Genomic DNA, 23,362 nt, shown 5'->3' with positions numbered 1-23,362 from the left:
GTATGTCATGGCAATTCGTTATTTGAATGCTTGTGTGTGTGTGTGCATGTGTGTGTGTGTAACGTGTAATGGTGTCCTAGCATCCAATTAAGTATAATTTATAGAAGATAATTTCAACAAGTCTTATATTTGATGTAGCTTAAAGTTTGAATTTGAAGTTAATCATTTAACTAAAACATTAGATGCTCAAAGACTGGTATTCGGAAGACCCATGAAATAAGATGAAGATGGCACATGCTACAAAAAAAAAAAAAAAAAAAAAAAAAAAAAAGAAAGAAAGAAAAAAAAAGAAAATAGCTCCGACCAGCTATTTTCCAAAGTTCTTTCACTAGGTGGAATCACCTTACAAATTATACCAACCAACTACTGACCATGAGATACCAATAGATTGAAATTCTCTTTGTTGTCTCCCGTGCAGGAAAGCAACAATGATTTTTAAAGAAGGTTAATAAAGTGAAAGATTTGTTTAGTTCATTTGATCTTTTTCTTTATATATATATTGTAACACATACCAAAAATGACAACAACCTTATACACAGGATTTTCATCGTCATACCTAAGGTCCACAGGTACAAATCAAGTATCTGATGCAACAAGGTTATTTGCGATGATGTTTAATGACTGTTTACATCACATGTTTTCGGGTGGGTCGTTAAACGAGGAGCTGACATGGGAAACGTGCGAAATGACAATGAAGAGGGCAAGGACGGCACATAAACCACAAACCACTAGCGACACAGGGTCACGTGACTGGCAAGCGTCACTGAACACAACATCCGACGGTGAAGACATGTGGCACGGTGGTCACGTGACTGGCAAGCGCATAGACGGCGAGACAGCAACGTGACACGTGCTGTTCGCAACGTGACCGACACGTTGTTACTGGTGACGATTGGTCAGTCCCACACTGAAGCTTGAAGGCATCCTTACATTGGAAACATTTTATTTGGGCATCCTTAAGTTTTGTGGTGAGAATTGTTTGTGGCTACTTGCCAGCTGTTATCCACGCAACAACAATAAACAAACAATGAATTAAAACACGACAAATTTCTCATATTTTGAAATCGTCGGCCTGACAATGAGGTTTCCCGACTGAAAACCAACAGCGCAGTCATGAGGTCGGGGCTTGATGGCGGTGTTGTACACTGATGATGTCACAACCAGGTTCCTGTTTCAGGCTGAGAAGAGCACCAGTACTTCATCAGAGAGAGGATAGAAGGGGTTGGGAGCTCGTGAAGATTCTTGAAGTCTGTGTAGAAGACACGCAGAGGTCAAGAAGTAAACAGTCTCAGAGATCCATGACGAGTACACATGGTATGGTTCCCCCCGCTCTTCATAATATTCTTGTTCTTGGTTCGTGGCAGGTACTCGCTCTATGAGCTGCTACCAGCTGACGCGGACCCAAGACATTTTTTGTACTGCCTTCAACCTCAGAGACAGACAGATGGTCAACAGCTCGAGCAAGCCTTTTTTTCTCATCCTATCAACCATCAGACGAGAGTTTCTACCTCCGCAAACCTCTTGACCTTTAATAATGTAGCTTCAACACTTTAAACCGGAATGTTTTCAGTCTGGCATTTTCCCAGAAGAGTAATTAAGAGAAAGATGAGTATCAAGATTCTCACTCGCCTTTTTTTTATTCAAAAGTTCCACGCACTTCATGTGATAGTCCAGTCTACTTAACCTCAGTAGGTTCTAGAACAAAATACATTATTTTTTATTAATTAAGAATTTTCACAAATTGTGTTGAAACAAATCTGTGTTCTTCGATTCGAACCGCAGGAGACATTGGAGACTCCTAAGTCGTAGCTGCTGCCTGGCTTCAACTCTTGCGTTTGTAGTGTCACAGAACGAGGGTCAGCAATGAAGGAAAGATTGTCACAATATTCTCTGAGCGCCCTCTATCTCACGTGCTCAGAGTTACATGTCACAGACTGACCCACTGCCATCACCAACAGGTTGACAGTCTAGAATAACACGGGTGGATGACACAGTCCGTGACTGATGAAACACAGAAACAGCATGTGTCTGTCCGTCCTTCCTTCAACCATCACACGAATGGTGCTTCTCAGAGCTTGCGCGAAAGGTCTTCAAGCTTCCGGTAGACGTCACTTCCGCTAGTCATCGCTTCCTTCCGCTTCGCTGTAGTGGTCCGCGGTGGGCTTGTTGACACCCAGGTAGCGGTTGGTGTCGCGGAAGCGGTAGCGCTTGATGGGGCCGATCAGGAACCACTGGCGCGCGACGTTGCGGAACTGCGCGTGCAGGAGTCCGTACAGGAAGGGGTTGACGGCGGAGTTGGCCAGCAGCAGCCAGCGCGCCATGGCGTGTGCGGCGCGAGGGAGGCACGTGGGACAATGCGCGTGCAGCAGCGACAGGAAGGCTTCCGGCAGCCAACACAAGGTGCACGTGGTGAGCAACAGCCCCAGACAGCACGCTACCCGGCGGTCCTGCTTCACCAGCACCTCGCGCACCAGGTCGTTGCCCGGGAGATGACCCCCGTCGTACACTCCGCCGCTGCCCAGCACCCCGCTGGACGCCCCCAGAGCGCCAGACCCCACCATGCCGGACGCCGTGCTGGCCGACCACTTGCGGCCCACGTGTCGGCAGTCGGTGGTGCTGCAGGCAGGAGAGAAGTGGCCGCGCAGCAGACTGTCGGGGAGCGAGATGCGACGCTGGCTAATGGGGCTGCCCGTGTGCAGCTGCGGGGACAGGCTGGTGACAGCACAGCTGTGACGTCGGCCCGTGCGGCCGGCTGAGCCAGGGCATAGGGTCAGGTCGTTGCCGCTGTGACTGCTGGTCATGCTGTGGGAGCTGGCGAGACTGCGAGTGCTGCCCATCGGGAGCAACGGCAACATGGCACCTGGATGCTCTCCTGCAAAGCACAAAGGGCAAGTTGTGTCATTTTTTATACACACGCTATTAACATATGCTAAGTCAGTTCCTAGAAAACTTCAAATAGAAAGTAAAAAGTTTGTATTATGGGATATTAATTAATAGTATATTTTCTTTCTTTCTCTCTATTCGTGCTCCGCTGTACTCAGGGTGCTGTGCTGTTGAAGAGACAGAACGACTGACCTGAGGGCGGAGAGGCGATGGATGGCGCCTCTGTGATCTGTATGGTTGGCTTGTTGTCGTTGACCATGATGGCTTTGGTGGCGCTGCAGTTGCGGACGGTGACAAAGAAGGTGTCGGTGACGGACACAGAACGCCGCACTTCCACGCTGCGGCGCTGGCGAACAGCCGTGTAGAGGGCGCAGTTGACGGCCCACATGGCGGCCAGTGGAAGTAGGTACAGCAAGCCACTCATCACTGCCACCACTCCCAGGCTGTCCGCGTACGGCACGCCGCATTCCTCTGCGATGTCGTGGCCGTGGCTGTGGTGGTGATCGTCGTGGTTGTTATCTTCGTCTCGGCTGGTGTTCCAGAGAAAGATGGGGAGGGCGTAGATGACGACGCTGACCGTCCAGACGGCGCTGACGAGAGAGGCCGCCAGGCGGCGCGTGTGGTGCGCGCGGTAGGAGAAGGGCGCCCGCAAGGACCAGCACCTGTCCAACGTGATGAGCAGGATGCTGAGCAGCGAGACGTAGACCAGCGCCTGCTGGCCCGTGACGTACATCCGGCACTCGCAACCCCTCCCCATGGCCACCAGCCCCACCTCCTCCAGGGCCAGGAGGGGCATGTAGCACCCGATGAGAAAGTCGGCCAGAGCCAGGGAGGCGATGTAGGCGTTCTTGCCTCGCCGCAGGCTGGGCCGCAGCACGAACATCAGCAACACCGTGCCGTTGGCGGCCAACGTCACCACAGAGACGGTCACCATGGGAACCGTGGCCGCCCAGACCGCGAAGAAGCCGCTGGGACGGCTGGACGACGTCAGATTGACGTAAAGCCCATGAGGCGCTTGCGGCATGGTGACGTCATCAAGGTCAGAAGAGGTCAAATGGTCGTTCCTGTCCAGAGGGGTGGATGTGCCCTGCAGGCAGCCATGATACTTTCTGCGCGATCTGTTTGCGAGACTGTTGCCATGGAAACTTTCGAGTCTTGGCTTGCCAGAGTGTGTGTGGCCCAACGCACTACTTGTTCTCATCCAGACACGTGCACATCGTCTACGTCCCCCTCCCTCACCTCAGAAGCGCGGGATCAAGTCCTCCCTTCTACAATGTGTTTCCTACAGCTGTTTTCAAACATGTAATCAGATGGATGAGTTTTTATTTATTTATGACTGACTTTAACTTTGTAAGGCTTAAAAATCATATTCTTTCTATCATCCAACTTGTCAGTTGTCTTATTTACCTTATTTATGAGATAAAGGCCCAATAACCAAAAGTTTGATTTGAAACTCTAAATAATTAATTTTACTGCATTATCCCGGGGCTAGTGTATTTGAAATTAAAATATTTCCTCCGTTATTTCATTCAGAGATTTTATTCAGTCTCTCAACACCAGAAAAGCGAAATCATTGAGGTAGCTGAGAGTCAGTCGATGCGGGCAAGGACTGGATGCCTCCATCTCATGTAAATTTTTCGAATAGGATCACCCTAAAAACTAAGCAAGCAAAATTTGAAACAGATTCCACTCTGGTGTGAATAGTTTTCCAGAGACGAAATCAATGAATAGAAGATATCCTGCAATAATTGTGGAGGATCTCATTTTCGTTTGCAGTTCAACGCTGTGTCCTGGCAGTCCAGTCTTTCAGAGGTACACATGCTGGCACGTGCTGACAAAACTTGTCGTTTTACACTGAAAGAATAGGATAGAAAATGAGTGATAGTTTCCAGTGGTATAGAAAACAACAACAACAACAACAACAACAACAACAACATTAATCCAACGTAATCTGACATCAAATCCCTAGAGTACTTCCCAAACAAAAGCATCAGTTACTGTATACTTCACACAACACGTTTGTAAGTCACGTCGTGTCGCATTAATAACGGCTTTTATTGTTTGAAAACGCAAAATCCCGGCGCTAAGAGTTATCTCCCATTGATGACGTTACAAACCGATGTCGGTGGGAGGGTCGACACGACCATTGTACACCAGCGACACCCAGCTTGCTGGCTTCAGTTTATTCCCGCTTCTGATCGTGACTAGCGTTTCCCACTCTAGACTGTGCGAAGGTTCGACTCTCACATGCTCGTCTTCAAGACGATACAGAAGGAAGCTTCTTGCAATAGGAGTTTAATGTCTTTTCAGACAAAATTCAATCTGTTCGCCAGAGAACTCTGATGGCAACTGTGGCGTTTTCATTCAAGATGCCGACAGATCAATCATTCACCAGAGGATTGCGTCCGCTTTTTTTTTTTTTTTCGAACTGTTTCGTTTGACCGCACGGAGTGAAAGGCGGTAAAGGCGGTCGATTCTCTGGACAAAAGAAGGTAAAGATCCATCATAGCTAAGCCCAAAACATCTACATACACAGGAATTATTTATCTATGGTAGATGTCTGGGGTGGAGAGTCGGGGGAAATGTTATTTACCGAGACCAGGAATAAATGTATTATGCGAAACACACTATATATAAATAAACAGATATACACACGTCAGACACGTGGTTAATCAGATTTACGTGATCAAAATATGTTTCACATCAATAGAGCAGCTGTATTGAACGAGAGAACATGCGAGCGAAGGACGTAGGTATGTAGTATGTATATAATGTACAAACTGTCTAGCCGAGCTTTGTTCAACAATAACCACTCGGTCAAACTCTAGACTCGGCTAGCCAACCACTCGGTCGGCCAACCACTCGGCCAATCCTTAACCACTCGGTCAGCTTTTCTCCTCATCCACTCGGCCAACCCTTCTCTTCAACCACTCACCCAGCCAACCACTCGGCCAACCCTTCTCTTTAGCGCCCTCCTTACGGCGCTCCTCCCCCATCCCACGTCCACAACAGTACCCTCCCTACACCACGTCGTCAGGCCTACCCTATCCTAGAGACACGAGGACAAGGCGCGGCATAATTGCTTGCCTCCGTTGCGGGGTAGTCAGTGTCGCCATGACAACCAGTGTCCGGTGGGATAAACATATAGTTACTCCGACACAGGGGCGGGCGCCAAACTACCCCTGGACATATCTGTGTCCGACGTCGCGATCGATCCAAGGGGCTGAGGCATGTTTGTGTCAAAACTCGCGGTTGTCTCTGGCAGCTGGTTGAGGTGGTTGATGCAGGGTGGATTCACTTCCCAGTCTCTGGAACTATCCAAAAAAATCCACAGAAGTGCGGTCGTGATACTGTTATGATCGCATTCTCAGATTTTCCACCACTTCTTGGGGTAACTGAGACTGAAGTGTAAGTATGGCAGCTGTGGGTATCAGTGTCTAGGGCAGACCTGGGCAAACGCCGGCCCGCGGGCCGGATCCGGCCCGCCTCCTGTCTCTGACCGGCCTGCCCGCTGGCCCGCCCACCAGTAAATATACTATATATACAGTATTGGGTAAAACGGAGTTAACTATATTAGTCCGGCCCTCTAGAACCATCCCAGTTTCTCATCCGGCCCCTTGGGAAAATTAATTGCCCACCCCTGGTCTAGGGTCATGAACTCGACTAGTGTACAACTATTGATGCCAAGGCCAAGGGTCGTGAGGTTGTGAGTCAACAAAGATTATTGACCGCTGGGTCATTAAGACCTGCTAATAATATTTACATTCAGCTTTCTCACCAGGGGTTGGCCTCCAGGCGCGCCGATCCCCTTGCTGCACACGTCTTCCCTACGCGTCGCGGATCTCAATAATCACCAGCGCCGCGTAGCGCTTCTGGAAGGAAATTTAAAGGGAGGTCATACACTCGCTCTCGCCGCCAGCGACGTGACGTACAGTGATTGTCTCCCTTGACAGACTGCGTTCTGTGCGCTGGGTCATCTGTCAGCAGGGCTAGTGGCTCTAATGAGGCCACATCCCTAACGACTTGTGTACAAACCGTCTCCATAGTCGCAAGCTTAAAGGTTAAACAACTCGGCAGCTTTTCTGGAAATTTTTTGAAATAAAAATATCGAATCACCACCTCGCACCAACTCCGACAGAAATTTGAAATCAGAGTTCCTAGACACCAGAAATGTGTGTAGACAAGTCTCTGATAGACACAGAAAAGTAGTCAACTTAAAGCTCTTAGACGCACAGACGGAAGCTTAGAGCTCTTAGGGCTACAACTACATAATTATTATCTGCACTCATTACTCACAGCTGTACTCCACGTATGCAATCAACTCATGAAGACAACACGTGCATCAGTGCTGATCCCCATGCTGCCTGCTCTCATCATGGAGCCTGCTTGATGTCGACCTTTTAATTGTCATAATTATCTCTTTCATTTCCTGTTTTGAGTGATGATATCGATGTGTATAGATATGTAATACGTGTGAGAGGGACTATACGTCATACTGCAGCTGGTGTGTTGGGTTTTTTGTTTGTTTGTTGTTGTTTTTTTTTTTTTTTGGGGGGGGGGGGCAAGTGCTTCCACCTAAAGGTGATTTCACAACGTGGGGATGGGGATCTTGGGCACTGGTGGAGGAGGGGAAGAGGATAGGGTAGGTGAGGGAGGAAAGTCGCCATTCCGTGACGTCCCAGGTGTTGTTAGTGACAGTTTCAATGATTACAAACGGAGAACTAGTATTACAGTCGCAGTTTATGTTCTTCTGTAGCCTTCTTATCAGGTGGTAACAGGGAAACCTCCCTCAAATAAAGTCTAGACTGATATTGTCGGCCTGTCCACAGCTGGAACCACTTAAATAATTGAAAGGGGCTTGTGTGCTGGCTGATAGAGAAGATTGCGTAGAGCAGACGGTCTTCAGTGGACAGAGAGAGTCCAGCGTGAAGAGCGCATGTCTGTACGTGTGACGGACGTGGGCAGCGTTTGACCATGGAGGTGTATGGGTGGACTGCTGTCTGTCTGTATAAAGGATGTGTATTGATGGACTGCTGTCTGTCGAGACCAACGCTTGGCCTCTTGCGAAGTGCTCCGCTGTTAGTCTCGGCGAACCTAAACAATGAATGGGACTATACCGGAAGCTTTGTACACACCAGCCTCGTTTTAGTAGTTAACTGGGAAAAACATCGTCTGCCATCAGTCCAGAAATACAAGTGGTTTGATCATACTTGGACAGACGGTGAGAGATGGTTTCCCTTCTCTCATTCTTACCTGTGAAATATGTCTAGGGTTTGTCAGGGAGAGGTTAGATGGAGTAAAATCTTACTCTTGTTCGGTGCTGGCTAGTTATTGAGTGGTTGAAAGGATGCTGGTCACATGGCATCCCGACAATGTGTGTGTGAGAGAGAGACAGAGAGAGAGACGTCTTCAGCTTTCTTCCACGCCAAAGGACTTTTCTTCGAACTGTAAAGGTGATGGCAAACCATACAAAAATCAGGTTTTTAAAATAAAAAAGCAACATTAAAAAATATATATAAGTTCCTTCAAGTAATGAATAAAGGAAAGCCAAACCAATATAGTACCTACATTGAAGTCTAGAATATAGGAATAGGGCAACAAGAGGAACAAGCAACAACAGCAGTAATCACCTGCGGCGTCACGTAGCAACGACCCTCCTCACACACCTCCCATACTCACCCCCTGTCCTTTACTCCCCGTGCTTCCCCATATCCCCATCCCCCACTGCGAAATCGACTTTCTGTTAGTTTTTTTTTATTTGCATTTGTGTTCTGCTTCTTTTTTCCCCGCACCTCTTTTCTTTTTATTTCTCATTTTATTCGTTGGAAAAAAAATGCACACAAGGAAGCATTATTGTGGGGGGAGTAGGGGAGGAGAGAGTCATTCATTTCGATTAGGATGTGTGTGAATGCGCAGACATTGGTCAGCTCCAAGCTGTATATCACATTCTACGGCTCCCCCAAAGGTCTGGACATAATTCCTCACTTTGTAGTTCAGTCTTTGAAAACAACCCTTCGTTTCATGTCAGTTTGAAATCCTCCCTAGCTTGTCTTGGCACTGTCCATTATCCCCCAGTGATGGACGAGCTATTCAATCTGCGATATCAGCTTTCAGCTGAAGCCCTTGATCTACAAAATTAAAGTGAGATCCATTGTCACTCGACAATGTTGAGGCTGTCAGTCAGTATTAATCGACAACAAGTAACAGTATACCCAGTCTGAGGTGCTCGCCAGGTAGAAATGTAAAATCCTGGAAGCTGTTTTGTTTGGTATTGGAGCACAAGCAAACACACACACACACACAGGTAACGGAGTCCTACAACGACAATTTCTGCGTTTCCGTTAGAAAAAAGAAAAAAAAGAAAGAAATGATGGATATCGCGGCAGAACATCGTCTCCCCCACAGTATCTTTGCTTGTTTGTGTCGAGTAAAATGTAACAGGTTTTAAACTCCATCTTATTTCTGATTATCAACATATAGATACAACCAGAGAAACAAACAGACAGACAAACACAATAATGACACATGAATTAATTAATGAGTAACTGTTTCATATACAAAGATAAAAATTTAAGGCAATGTCTCAAAGTATATTCAAGGCGATGTGAGGATTTAGTCGTGGGTCTAAAGTATTTTAACATTCATGCTTCATATTCTGCTTTCATCCACAAAAACTCACCATGGCTATAAATAGAATTTGCCATCAGGCAGTGACGAAGGTAGTAAAAAGGTATGTGAATTAGTAAAGCCCTTCATTCGTGCAAATCTATGGTTTATTAGCATTTTCTTATATAATGATGACAAATGTCTTTTATTGTAATTTTTTAAATTATGGGAAAGCATTTAAATCTGTGCTTCTGCCCTTTACTGATGGAGAGTTCTCTAGAAGTAGCGAGGATAACTCTGTTATTTATGACATGGTGGTTTTTTGTGCCATTTGTGGTGGTTATACATGTACTGTGTATGTAAGCAAGTTTCTATATGAGCATGTGTGTGTGCGTCTGCGTTTATCCATGTGTGCTTGTGTGTGCGTGTGTTTCTCTGTGTGCGTGTGTGGTCCCGAGCGCATTCCAGAGAGAGAGAGAACTCTTTCCTTCCTTTTTTGTGAAGAGCACAGAGCACGCAGAGACAGGCTATAAAAAGATCCATAATTACTAATTAAATTTATATCAGCAATGACAATGACAAATGTGGCTGCCCGGGGGACTACGCGGAATAATATTAAGACAACATTGTTCTAAGCCAGGGGAAGCAGGTGACAATATTTCCTATCTATTACAAATTATGCATTCAGCTAAGGCCTACAGTTTGTTATTTCAAACTACGCCTGGAAAGCCAGAGTCACGTGGTTTTCTAATTCAAGAAGGTTTTCTTCTTCTTAGTCAGAAATAGCTGCAACATGCACGTGGACCTGTCACAAGACGAATCTTTCTTACATGCCATGTCCCCTCCATGAAAGATAGAATTTCAATGTTTCATGATGATAATAAAAATATTTTTTTTCCTTATCGGAATTTCCTTAAACATTTTCAGTTCGCTGTGCATTAATAAAACAAAGATAACGGCCAAACGGTATTCAAAGGTAAAATTTGCCAAATGCCTGCAGAATACAGCATACAATATTTACAGATAGTAACAACCAACATAACGAAAAATAAAGATCTATTACAGCATAACATACGCCATACCAAAACACACACACTCTCTCTCTCACACCACACATATACTATTATTAGCACAATATGGTTTTCAGGGTTAATTAGTCCTGATCAATGATCTTTCGGAAAAGATGAGTGTAGAGTTGAACGAAAGAGCTAGCGGTTCGAACATTATTAAGAGTTATTGATAAATTCCGTGTAGCCGGTACGGCAAAAGAAAAAGAACTAATATTCAAGTTTTATTCAAAACTTACCAAGAAAATGGTGTTATGTTTTACTACTTGCCGCAGGGTTCGATTTCAGAACAGTCTGACAGAAGAGGCCACCATCTTGGACTTGTCAGTCCATCAAGTCCCGTTGTCAGGTCATCAACTTCAGATCGTCATTGTCAGACCAGAAGGCCATCAGTTCTAGAACTTGTGGAGCTTCCAGTGCTGAACATGTTTGGACCAGAGAGAGGGAGAAGCTGATGCACGGTCTCTCATGAACTGTGGTTAGCCCCTGGGTGACATCTGGACTCCCTGCGGCGGAACACACGGCGGCAAGGTAAGGGCAGAGGCGCGGTACGAGAAGGTGAGTTCGTGATGCAAGATTCAGGCTGGAGTCCCGGAGGTCCAGCAGAGGATGCAAACAGCTGCTGCTGCGAGGCCAGTTAGCGCAGAAATAATCATCATGGAGGAGCCTTGAAGTCGCAATCACGAAGAAGAGTGGGGGAGAAGGTGTGGGGTGAGGGAAAGTAAGAACATGCCGCTGCTTGCAGCTCCACAGCTGTTATGTTTGTGTCTCAAGGCCATTCTGGCTTTTAATGAAGCCTGGCGACAGGGTGGGTGTGGTGGGGAGTGGGGTGAGGAGGGGAAGGAGAAGCAACAGCTGCCGGCGCAGGTCTCGCAAGAACACTAACAAGATGCGGGTTGTCTCCCTTCTAACGATCACTGCCCTCATCAAGCCGGTGGTGAAAAAAAAAACAACAACCTGCCCAGAAACACCAAACCACACGTGACTCAAGCTTCTCATACGAGAAGTCACGTGATTGTGGACTGGTCTGACGACAGAGAAGCCTTTAAATTAGAACTACGAGAAACCGAGAAGTTTCGAGACATGCCGAACAGGGTAAAAACCAAAAAGACATGCTGCTCAGTACTTTCCTGTACATCCAAGACATTCTTTTTCTTTTTTTTTCTTTTTTTTTTTTTTTTTTGGTTTGTGTGTGAGGTGGAGGACAGACTGTTACATTTAAGAACAAAGTAACTGATCAATAACTCCATACGAAGAATGAATTCAAAAATTATGCTTGATCAATAAAGAGTTTTTGTAGATTAACACCGATATCAAATAATAATACCAAACCGTGACAACATTCTCTGACTATATGCTCCCTTGATCCCTTTGTGCTTACGGGAGCGTTTGTGGGTACATACGTGCCGGATTATATGTGTAAGCCAATGAAAGACTTTTCTGTATTTTTATTTATTTTATTTATTTATTATTTAAGTATTTTTTATTTTATTGTTTTATTATTTTTCCTTTTTTATTATTTATGTATTTTTTTATTTTTTATGATTTTCTGTTTATTTTTATTTATTTTATTCCAGTGTAAAACCTGTATTTTACCCTAAAGTCTCTAAATTGAAAGGATTGTTGAAACATCAAATAACCAGTTCAATGCACTTCTTCAAACAATCTCCTTCCTTCACTCAGTCTCTCAAAGACGACGCTCGTACAGTCGCGGACAATGTCTATAAACGATTAATAACAGTCACAAAGGCGATACTGCCATCAGAGAACAAGCAGGTGACTCAATTCACACGTGCTCCCCCCATAGATGCTCAGGTGCCTGCTGGGTGGGGCTAGTTACACAAGGGAGGGGGACATCATCGGAACGGACCTCACGCTACCGGTCAGTGAGCTCAACACCTCGCCTTGCACCGGCAACACGTCCACGAAGGAACAGCAACTCGTGCAGCTTAATACCAGGGGCAATCACTCTCTGTGCCTTCTGCCCAATTTCCGGTCGGCACCACGTTATTAACGTCACTGCACCTTCTCGCGGTTCTCGACTGTTGCTATTTTAAGCCGGCCGGCGGTTGGCAGCTTGAGACGGTTAACTTCTCGTGGAAAATCATTTCTGCTTGGATGGCTCAGTGTCGCCATTCGTGCTGACCGGCCAATCCGATTGGGAGACTAAAGAGTCCTTTGACCCCAGACGCCCTGCAGCTTGGAAAGTAAGGCGAACCCTGGGACACTAAATGGTCTGAGCGTCCACTAGTGGACATCACACACACACACACGAGCTGGCACGCCCACTACACACACATAGCAATTGTGTAAAAAAATTTCACTAAGGATGGAACTGAATATTTTGAGTTTAATTTTTTTTAAATAAAAATTTACGCCTTTTGGTACAAATTTGCCTAGAAATTGTAGTCATGCATGGCTGTAATAAATGTAGTTTATTACACGGTAAGAAAGTTCCACAAGCAATAAGTGCAGTTTGTCAGGACGGAGTTTCATTTGTTCACATGCCAGCGGCAGAGGGAGGAGCATGCGTGGGAGAGAACAGGTGAGCAGGAAGATAGGGTTTGTTCCTCCCCCCAATAAAATGGCGTCAGACGAGGCTACAAAAAGTTATATCACAGGCTTCAGATGTGGCGGAGGGGAATTGCAATTTCCTAAAAGCAGCAAATATAACCACAAGCCGAACTTCTATGTCCACAGGTAACTCTGTGCACATTTTATGTCACATTTTATTCTCTTTTTACTACTACTACACCACAGACACACCTCTACTGATGTACATCTGAGGATATATCCGTTAATGCAGTTAGCAATTCCTTCAAGCAAACAACTCCCACGTAGACATATAACCTCCTCATCCTCCGTTTCATAATAAAGGAAAATATCATTGTATTCTGTAGAGAAACGTGAGCTTAGGATGGTTAAGTTGAGGTGTGCATGTATGTGTGTTTGTGTGCGCGCCTGCGTAATAGTCGAAGGTAGCCTTAAAAGCCGATCGATGGAGCCACACAGCCGCCAACTATTTCTGTCCCCCTGTCCAGGTTGGGGGCAATCAGTTTGATGATCTCTGTAACACCAGAGAGCGCCGGCGGCCTGACAGGTATGATGACCCCTTTCTCCACGTCGTTTGTATGCTGGCTGTTGCCACGACACTCGCCAAGATGTCTGACCCCTGATTTTCATCCGCCCATCCAGCCTTGCACAATGCTTCTTAAGACTGGATATTTTTAGCTCGGTGAACATCTTACGTGCACTTGCATGAACTGGATGGTCTCCAGGAAAGCGAGGTGGAGGATGGCATAATGTCAGTAGCGATGAGGATGATGATGATCATCATGATGGAGAAGATTGTCGGTTCAAGATCTTTGTGGATGAATGATGACGGAAATTATTTCCACATTTAAGATAGCTTCTTTCCTTTTTTTTTTCTTTCACTCTTAAGGAGCACTATAATTATCGTATTACAAAGCGCTATACTCTAGCAAAATTTTCTGAACCTTGTAGGTGAGGACGAATGGAAACCTATAACCCTGAATTCATTAATGTATTTCTGTGAGTGTTGAGGTCTTCTTGCACAATTCCAAGATGTCACTAGAGGTAGGGAGTATCAATCCATTTATCTCCCCATTACTCATACATTAAGTGAGTATTTAAATATTTAAGTAGGTGCATGAAGCTTCAAATGTTGCAGGTGCCTCTGGATTAAATGGTCAAGAATTACTCTGGCAATAACGCCGTCACGCAGGCAGAAGGCTTGGCATGACCTTTGAACCCTGCTCCTACGATGTTCCTCCAGTGTATGCCGCTCGCTGTTAGGTTTTCTGTATTAGTCCAGCACCGTCTGGTGTTCATGGTGGTCAGACAGGAAGCGTGACTTTTTAAATGTCGCAGAGCAAGAAAACCACCAGAGAGCCAAGAAAGGACCTTGTGTTCATCAGCGCCATCACCTCTCCATCCATCTTTGCATCACGATTTCTGTTTTTAAGCCCCTTAGATGTTTTATCCTTTCTCTCCTCCCCTCCTCCCAACCAAATCCTTGTCCCTGTTTAAAGCTGGCGACGGCGTGGGATGCGACAAATTTTTTCACCCGTCTCAGCAGCAGGCCTGTCGATACACTTGCTGCACAGCATTATTTCCAAGCCGACCGGCCAGCCGGCCAGGCAGCTGAGGTCGAGAAAGCGTCTCCAGAAGGAGGAGGAGGAGTAGTGGGGGGAAGATGGGATGAAAGAGAGGGGAGTGTAAAAAAGGAGGTGAGAGGGTGTGAGAGAGAGGAAGGTGTGAGCGAGGTGAACGAGGAGAGAGAGGATAAGAGAGATCAAAAGAGACAGACCAGTTGATTAATGAGAAAAGTTTAAGAGAGACAGAAGGGGAGAAAGATCAAAAGTGACAGGATGCAGAGACAGGAGAATAAAAAAGGGAGAGGAAGGTGGATGGTGGGTATGAGAGATCAACATACAGAGATTAGGGGATTAAAAGAGGAGTGAGTGAGAGAGAGAGAGAGAAAATGCTAAACAAATCTTAGAGAGGAGAGAAGAGAAGAGGGTAGAGATAAAACACAAAGATTCATAGATGCGTATAGAACGTATAAAAGAACGTATAGAAAAAAATAGAGAGATTACAGGAGAGAGTGAGATGGAAGAATGAGAGGGAGAAAAAAAAAACCCAGCATATAAAGGGGAAACAAACACTTCAAGAAAAGAGAACCCTTTTTACTATTTAAGTACTGAGGGCATCTTCTTTCTCAACATCTACTCTATATATATATATGATAAAACCTCATTCATTTATATTTAAAATTTAAACATTTTATGGCCTGATACTCCAAAAGAATTTCCCGTTCTTGTGAACTACTTTATATGCGCACACACATACACGTACACACTCACGCACACACATACACGTACACACATAAGTGTGTTTATTCTGCCATAAACCTCTATGAACTTTCCCGAATACTTTATCATTCCCGCTTTCTCCATTCCAGAATTGATGACCTGGTGCGCTGAGCAGATCATCATCATCATGCGTTGCTATAGTGGATACAACTATTATTAACATCATTATCAGTTTTAGATGACATGTAATCTCTGTATTATAATTTTTCATGCAGCAGAGGAAGTATTTTCCAGTAAAGGGAAGGTAATAGGAGTGATCAGAGTGTTGTGGGAGACATGAAGGTAAAGAAAGCTTTATGTACAGTGTGTACACATGAGAGGCAGTTATTTTTATGCCAGTGTCTGGTCCTCGTGTGTGTCTGTCTGTACAAGTCAAATAACATCCAATTTAACAGCAGCTTCTATTTCTGGCTCGTAGACGGCTGTCAGGAGATTTGAAGAATTATTAGAGCATTAAAAATATTGTTTGAGAAATATTTAACCTGGAATTTTCGCGAGGGAGTCACTTTAGCGCATTCTGCTTACTTGTGTACACATGGAGACACAAAAAGACCGAAAGAAAAAAGAAACACACTGAGAGAGAAAAAGAAAGAAAGGACAGATGAAGAGAGACAGATTGAGAGAAGGAATAAATAGAGCGAGAGACAGAGATATAAAGGATAGACAGAAGAGACAGAAATGACAGAGAAGAGATGTGATAGGGAAGGAGAGAAGCAAAGGACAGAAAGAAGGAGAGAAAGAGAGGAATTTCAAGAAGAGAAAGAGTGGACTGAAGGGAGGTCCACAGACTTGTGGAGAGGACCTTGCCTTTCAACTCTAAAAACGAAAATAATTTTGATGAAGTATAAGTATGTAAGTAAAGGTTAAGAGCGCTACAACATTGTGTAGTAGGAGTGAGACTAATTACCAGACTTCTACACTTCCTACATCTTCTTACAATCAATTAGATGTCATTTTGTTTGTATCATCCATAATCTCAACTAATTGTATTAATAGCTTGGAGAGAAAAAATAACTGTAGGACGAGTTAAAGGGTTTTGTTGGGTTTTTCTTTCTCTTTGGCATCCCTTAGCAGTTCCGTCCCGTTTCTTCTTAATTCCGCGAAGCGTGCTGCTGCAGCGCGTGACTTTCTTTTTGCTTTGACAACGTGACAGGTGCACAGCGCTCACGCTTCGTCTTTGACAGAGCTTCTAGAACCCTACTGGGCCTTGCGGAGACCCATAATTCCTCGCGAACAGCCCCAGGGGAGCAGAAGGGTTGATTGGCTGCAGAGGCCACGGTTGCACACTATGCGCTCATTTGGGCCAAGGCATGTGCATCGTGAATTCTTCCTCTTCAACCAACTCTCCCTTCTTCATCACCACCACTGCCACCACCACCACCACCACCACCAACACCACCGTCGCCATCGCCACGATGACGACGACCACCACCACCGACGCTGCCGCCGCCGCCGCCGCCGGAGAATGAAGAGCGCAGGAGTTGCTACCCACTTGTGGAGAGCCCCACCAACACCGGAGCCTGCCCCACCCCGTGTAGCGCCGTCGACCATGTGGAACAGAGAAAAGGCAGAACTCTCGACGGGAGCTAATCGATGGTAGCGCAAACTTAACGACAAAAACATGTATGAGGGCGACATTGATTAAATAAAGAACCTGTGCCATGCAGTAGGCATGAAAAATGGAAGGAGAGATTAGGAAGGAGGAATTCATTCAGTCGCAAAAAGCTTAACAAACATCTTTTGATAGCGGATGTAGCAGAGTGGTTCAACGTACCTAAACAGTTTGCTGGTAATTTCTCGATGCTTACAATAAGCGTTTCAATGAGATCGCTGTGACATCCTCCCACAGTATTTCATCCCTGAAAACAGGGTGTGCTTCTAGGTGTGAACTTGCTACAGCAGTCTCTGAGTGAAATGGTTGTGGACAGGACGGGTACCGTCATCATTTGTCCACTCCCAGCAGTTCTCATCTCTTCTTCTTTGGTGCGATGACAGCAATGACCGCCTTTGGGGTGTCCGGGTGTGGGGAAAAAAATCCGCTGTAGAGTTTTTCATCTACAGTATGTGGAGGAACAGTATGTGTGTGTCTATCTCTGTTCTTCCTTTTTGATCATCACGTTCATCGCTCGTCAGCACTTCACACGTCCGACAACTGGGGAATGTGCTGAAGTAAATGCGAGTCATCTCCCCCTTGACTCTCCCTATATCGTCGCTAGTCTCCATCTTTTCTTTCTCTCTTGGGAGTGAGTTGCATGTTGGATGCAGCTCGAACTACATGACGTGGCAGCATTATCTACAGTCTTTTTATTTATGAATGCAAAAAAGGGATCAAAAACATAATGAAGGAGCTGTGATTTCGCATCCTTGGGGGTGAGAAAAAAAAATCCTCACAATCTGAAGAAAACACGCGTCTCACGTCCCTTGACTAGCAACAGATGACAGTTAAGTGCCCAACCCACTCGCCCTTTGACCCAGATTTCCGTTTTTTCGCAGAAGTCAAAGACAGTAGGTATGTTATGTGAACATCGCCAATAAAAGTCAGAGAAGAGAAACTCTTGTCAAGGACAGCTAGTAAAAAAAAAAAAAAAAACTGCCGACAAGAAAAAAAATGGCGAAGCTAGAAAAATGAGAAAACGTAAAACGAGTGTTTAAAACAAGACAGCGGTGACTGCAGACAGGTTTGCCGGGTTGACAGCGCCGTCTGGTACCGTGCCGACACACCCTTGTGCTAAAAACCTGAAACAGATGACTTCAGCATCGACTGGCAACGAGAATAGCGGCGACTGAAGTCAGGCCGTCGCTAACAGGTCGTCGACGCTGTTAACTGAGACGGCAATGAGGAGACATGGAAAAACGGTTTATTGCTAGTGTGTGTGTGTGCGTGTGTGTGCGTGTGTGCGTGTGAAGTGTGTGTGTGTGTGTGTGTGTGCATGTGCATGTGCCTACGTAATTGTGTAATTAGGTATTTTATAAACAAGTATGTAAGCTTATTTGTTCATACAATCCTCCTTCACGAACTGCAACGTTTGTCTTCTTTTTCTCACTATAGATTCTCGTGTTCACTGTCTCTTCATCATCGCCGTTATCACCGTCACCATTAAAATCGGTGTCGTCATCATCGTCATCATCGTCTTCTTTTTCGTGTTCTTACCCTCTCTCCTCTTAAGTGAGAAGCTTTGCACTCAGTGAACCCGCCAATCTCGTGGTAGAGAAGAGTGCAATCTTATCGTTCCTCTCCTCTTCCCTTCGGACAAGCACATTTAGGTGGGTGTGGAATGCATAATCTACGAAGAGGGAAACCGGGGGCTCGACTTTTTCCACCTTATCGATCAACGCACGTGCGTCCCGGAACCTGGTTCTGCGCTTGCGCACATCGATGAAGAAGGATGCCGGAGCGTGCGAGCTCGTGGAGCTAACGGCGCGGAAAATAAATTAACAGAACAAAGCGCCCCTCCCGAAACGCTGAGTACCGCGTGACAAGAGAAGCTGAAAGTTGTCAACAAACATCGGCGAGAACACAGTCACACAGACTACAGTCACACAGACTGCACAGTCCCAACTCGACCACAGACCGCACAGTCCCGACTCGACCAGCGTGAAATGTCTACAGTCAAGCGTGTGGTGCGTTTCCGTCTACCGAGGCCAAGTCGGAGGAGGACTCAAGAGCCTGCAGGCTTAGTCGCCGGAACCGGACATCCTACAGAGGCCTGCACCACAATGGGACAAGATGTCGCTGAGCTTGACAAAGGAATAACGGTCACCACGCCTGAAGTGACCCTGCGCTGCGTCCACGTCGTACAACTGCAAGGATGGAGGGAGGATGATGGAGAAATGTCAAACAGTTGACAGCAACAGCTCAAGTCTGATAACTCTCTTCCCCACCTTCCTCTCCCCCCGATCGTCGTCATCATCTCACATTGATAAGGTCCACGTCCGGGTATGTCAGAGCTTGATTGTCTGCCCTTTAGATTGAATGATTTCTCGTCAAAGCTCGAGAAAGGAATACAGTCTTTATTTCGTCTGTATTTATGCAGTCACCCGCAGATGATGGACAAAAGCAAACAAAGCGATGTTGGGAAGTTATGGTTGGTAGGTTAACTGCTGAAACGATTTGCGATAATAATGACGGTAAAGAAAATCTACCCGGTCTAGTGAAGATGAGGCAGACGCCATGCACCCACTTGTCGCAGACACAGCTCTTTATCCACAGACCAGAAAGAGTAGATAAATACCAATATTCTACTGGACGTGTAGATAAATACAAATGTTCTCCTGGACGTGAAAGCGGAGAGAAATGGTGAGAGACTGTAAAGGCAAAGCTAGAGAAGCTCTGTGACTAATGTAAAGACAGGATAAGTCTGTCATTGTAAAGGTCAGTCACATCCTAACTCTAACCCTAACCTTGCTGACGTCACTGGCGACACAAGCTTCACCAGAGCGCGTTCAGCAGCCAGCCAGCCAGCCTGCCCGCCAACCGTCAAGCCTTTGGCACTCTGCCCCGTCCACGTGACGGAAGAAAGGTGGACAAACTATAGTGGACCCGGTGGACTACTTGACTAGCAGGCTAATTGGTGTTTTGTTTGGAGTCGATTACAAAGAGTTGGAAGAGCGGGGGAGTGAAGGGAAGAATGGCTGTACGTCACAGCAGCACGTGATAGGTGTACGTGACGGACTGACATGCGGGTACTCAGTAACGTCCACAGTACGTCGTAGTGGTTGCCGGCATCGGACACACTGCAGTTGGACCTGACTTCATAGGGAAACAAAATCAGAGCCTCAAGGGGTCAAAAACATTAAAACACACCATCTGCTCAGTTTCATACGTCTGTATACCTTGAGATCGCCAGCACCTTAACACCTACGCCCCTTCAGGTCAGAGTTCACACATGTTGCAAAATAATGATTAGCCAGACCTCCAGACTTCTAGGCCACAAGATCCTATCCAGAGCGATTTCCTCGAAGCAAATTCGTTAAAAAAATTCAAACAAACCTGCTACATCGACAACTGTTCCTTGTTCTTTGCTGAAGCTGGAGCTAATGTTTCTCTGTACCGAGCTTGTTGTATCCCAACATTCCTAGCGCACACCTAATGTAAGTCATTCGATGACACCTCAGGTCGTGACGAAAAGCTTAGAGAGGTCACGATGAGGCGATGGACATTGGTCATTGACTTCATGTCAGATTATTGGCGATCTACCTGATAGGCTGCGCGCTTACCATGTAAATGTGTGTGTGTGTGAGAGAGAGAGAGAGTGTGTGTGTCTGTGTGTGCGTGTGAGAGAGTTTATGCACAATCGCGCGTGCAAACATTGAAGACGGAGGGAGAGGCGAAGTGGAATAATGCCATAAATGTCGTGAGGACTGAGAGGAAATGACCAAAGTGAGAGACGCAGCTATTGATTTTTCAACATTTATAAAGAGCAATGAAGGTATAAAATATTCCGCCCCTCGCCTTGTAATGTAACGCACATCGGAAACAACTTTTAGGAAGACTACACCAGGAAGAAACAACGAGAAGTGATCAGAAGGCGGGATGTCGTCTTCATCTGAGCCATGTGCATGCATCTAGGCATCGGCATCCTCCTATTCCTCCCACCCCCGCCTGGTCTCTTCCCCAGTAGAAGTAAGAAAAACCATTTCTCTTTCTCGACACATCGAGCGCAATCAAGGGGCGGAGAGCTCCGTCTACTCAACAGTCGCGTGCAAATGTCTCAGGTGTAGCAGGTAAACATACCCGTGCCTCGCTATGGAATCGTTAAACGGTATCTTTCAAGCAGACGGCAATTAGCAGTCTAATAGCTACGCAGTTAAAAATATTCTTTCAGATGTAAAAAATGATGAACAGCTGCAATTTGCGAGCATGATCCTGAGCGAAACACTCGCTTTGAACTCTCCTGTTTCTAGAGGCGACAGCTGTCAGACGGCAGGTTGTCCGGAAACATGTCTTGGACAGCTGCAGCTGAAGACATAGTCTTTCTGTCCACTGGTGTCACAGTGCCACGAACACAGAAGTCACGTGCCCAACGACTGTCACTATGCGGTAATAAAAGCTAGTCTGCAATAAATCCTACTAAACACATGTGTGTATGTAATATATCATATATATATATAGAGTACTCATGCACCTAGGAGCAACTATATACATATCAGTAAGTACACTATACATGTAGTACTAGAAAATTGAATACAACTGTTACATGCTCACGTACACACATACCAACAAGCGTTATAATATGCATACATATGATACTCGTACTCACGGTGTTTACCAAGTAACGAGAGTCCTAACGGCAAAACGTAAAAAGGAAATGACGTAGGACGTTACGATCACGTGACACCACAGGCAGACGCCAGCTGCAGCTGTTAGTCCTATTGAAGGCGAAAGAACAACAAATGGCGCGTGCGTTGTTTGACAGGCCCATTGTCAGAGATCGTTAGACAGGTCCCCCCATCTGCCTGCCGCCCCTCAAACAAAACGTAACTGATTACAAACCTGTTCCGCCAGCCCCGGAATATTCTGTTACATGGAAATTTTATGTCGTCTAATTATCCTGGCGTCTGAGCTGGAAAAAAAGCATAAAGCATGGGAAGGGAGAGAGAGAGAAAGAGAAAGATGGATAAAAAGGGAGAAAGAAGATACAGAGTGTGGAAGAGACAGATGGAAAGGATGGTGGAGGTAAGAGAAGAGAATTGTGAAGACGGTGTCACAGCGACCAGGCCAGCAAAAGGTGGCTATTACACACGAAGGGAGGAAGAAAAGAGAAGAGCAATAACAAGATGCCCACACTTACCGCTGGTCCAGCGCGCAGTGCTAATCAGTTAGCGGAGCCCCAGCCTCGTCTTGGCGGCGGCGTTGTAAGCAAGGCAAGCACGTGCCTGGAGGACTGGAACTGCGCGCGCCGTGCTCGTGCCGTGGGCGTCACCCAACTTCAGCGCCCGAGTCTGCAGGAGGAGGAGGAGGAAGGGAGGAGGAGGTTGAGAGGTGAGGTGAGGGGTGGGGTGGGGAAACCTGCGCGTGGGGCCGCGGTGGCACCGAGGGAGAAGTCGTGGTCTTTGAGCGACAAGCGGATGGCGGCAGTGAATCAAGCGCCTTGTGGTGACATTTGATTCTGCGCTGTTTGGATAGCGTGGGTGGGCGGGTAATAGCCTCTCGCTCTCTCCTTCTCTCTTACAGACAGCTCACACGCCACGGGCACACTTTCCTCTCTTTCTCTCTCCCCACACACCCATACCCTACACATACACACTCTTTCCATCGTGATGATGATGATGATGCAATTTTATGTGAACATTTTTTTATTTTATTTTTTTTGGCAAATGTGCCTCTGTCGAGACATCCTAGAGAACCATATGACAAAATGTCCGGATACCCTTAGAAATATTATATGAAAAGTGATCGGCCTCACAGACCTGGCACCTGACGGAACTCCGTCTCGTTCGTTCCACGACACACAGACCATTCAGCACCAAAGGTCGCAGAAACCTCAAGCTCTAAATCCCTTTGTGAACAACACGAGTAGGCAGATAAATCACCCTCGAATAAATAATAGGTATAGCATGAGGTAGAGCATGACGAAGGATTGCTCTGAGTGGAAAAGGTAGAGTCAGTTTGTTTTTTTCCAGATTTATTCGAATCAAGAATTCCAATGTTAATTAACATAATGTCATTATACATTAAAAACTTGTTACCATTGTAACCTTTCTCTACCGAAGACCGGGAGGGTCTGTGCTGTCGTGCCACTCACTCAACACCCCACAACACCAAGGTGTTGAAGGTTGTGTAGTGTGGATGTCTTCAGGTTCCAGTGATGTAAGGTTCTTGACGATCGCGTGCTGGGTAGGTCTCCAAAGTCTGCTAAATACTGCGCAACATACGGGTATACATATGGACACAGGATTTTTAGTTATTGT

The 23,362-nt window shown here is 46.0% G+C and overlaps 1 protein-coding gene across 1 annotated transcript; it reads right to left on the bottom strand.

Annotated features, from left to right (window-relative positions):
* Nucleotides 1–588: 588 nt before the first annotated feature.
* LOC112553214 (histamine H3 receptor-like) lies at nucleotides 589–22,917 on the bottom strand. Its single transcript, XM_025220296.1, has 3 exons — nucleotides 22,243–22,917; nucleotides 3,076–4,737; nucleotides 589–2,872 (listed from the first exon to the last, which is right to left on the bottom strand). The coding sequence occupies exons 2-3, from the start codon at nucleotides 4,082–4,084 to the stop codon at nucleotides 2,118–2,120; spliced, it is 1,764 nt and encodes a 587-aa protein (XP_025076081.1). The 5' UTR covers nucleotides 4,085–4,737; nucleotides 22,243–22,917; the 3' UTR covers nucleotides 589–2,117.
* Nucleotides 22,918–23,362: the final 445 nt, after the last annotated feature.

Source organism: Pomacea canaliculata, linkage group LG12 (assembly GCF_003073045.1).
Source record: "Pomacea canaliculata isolate SZHN2017 linkage group LG12, ASM307304v1, whole genome shotgun sequence".
Classification (NCBI taxonomy): Eukaryota; Metazoa; Mollusca; class Gastropoda; order Architaenioglossa; family Ampullariidae; genus Pomacea; species Pomacea canaliculata.
This window is presented reverse-complemented; position numbering and strand designations above follow the sequence as displayed.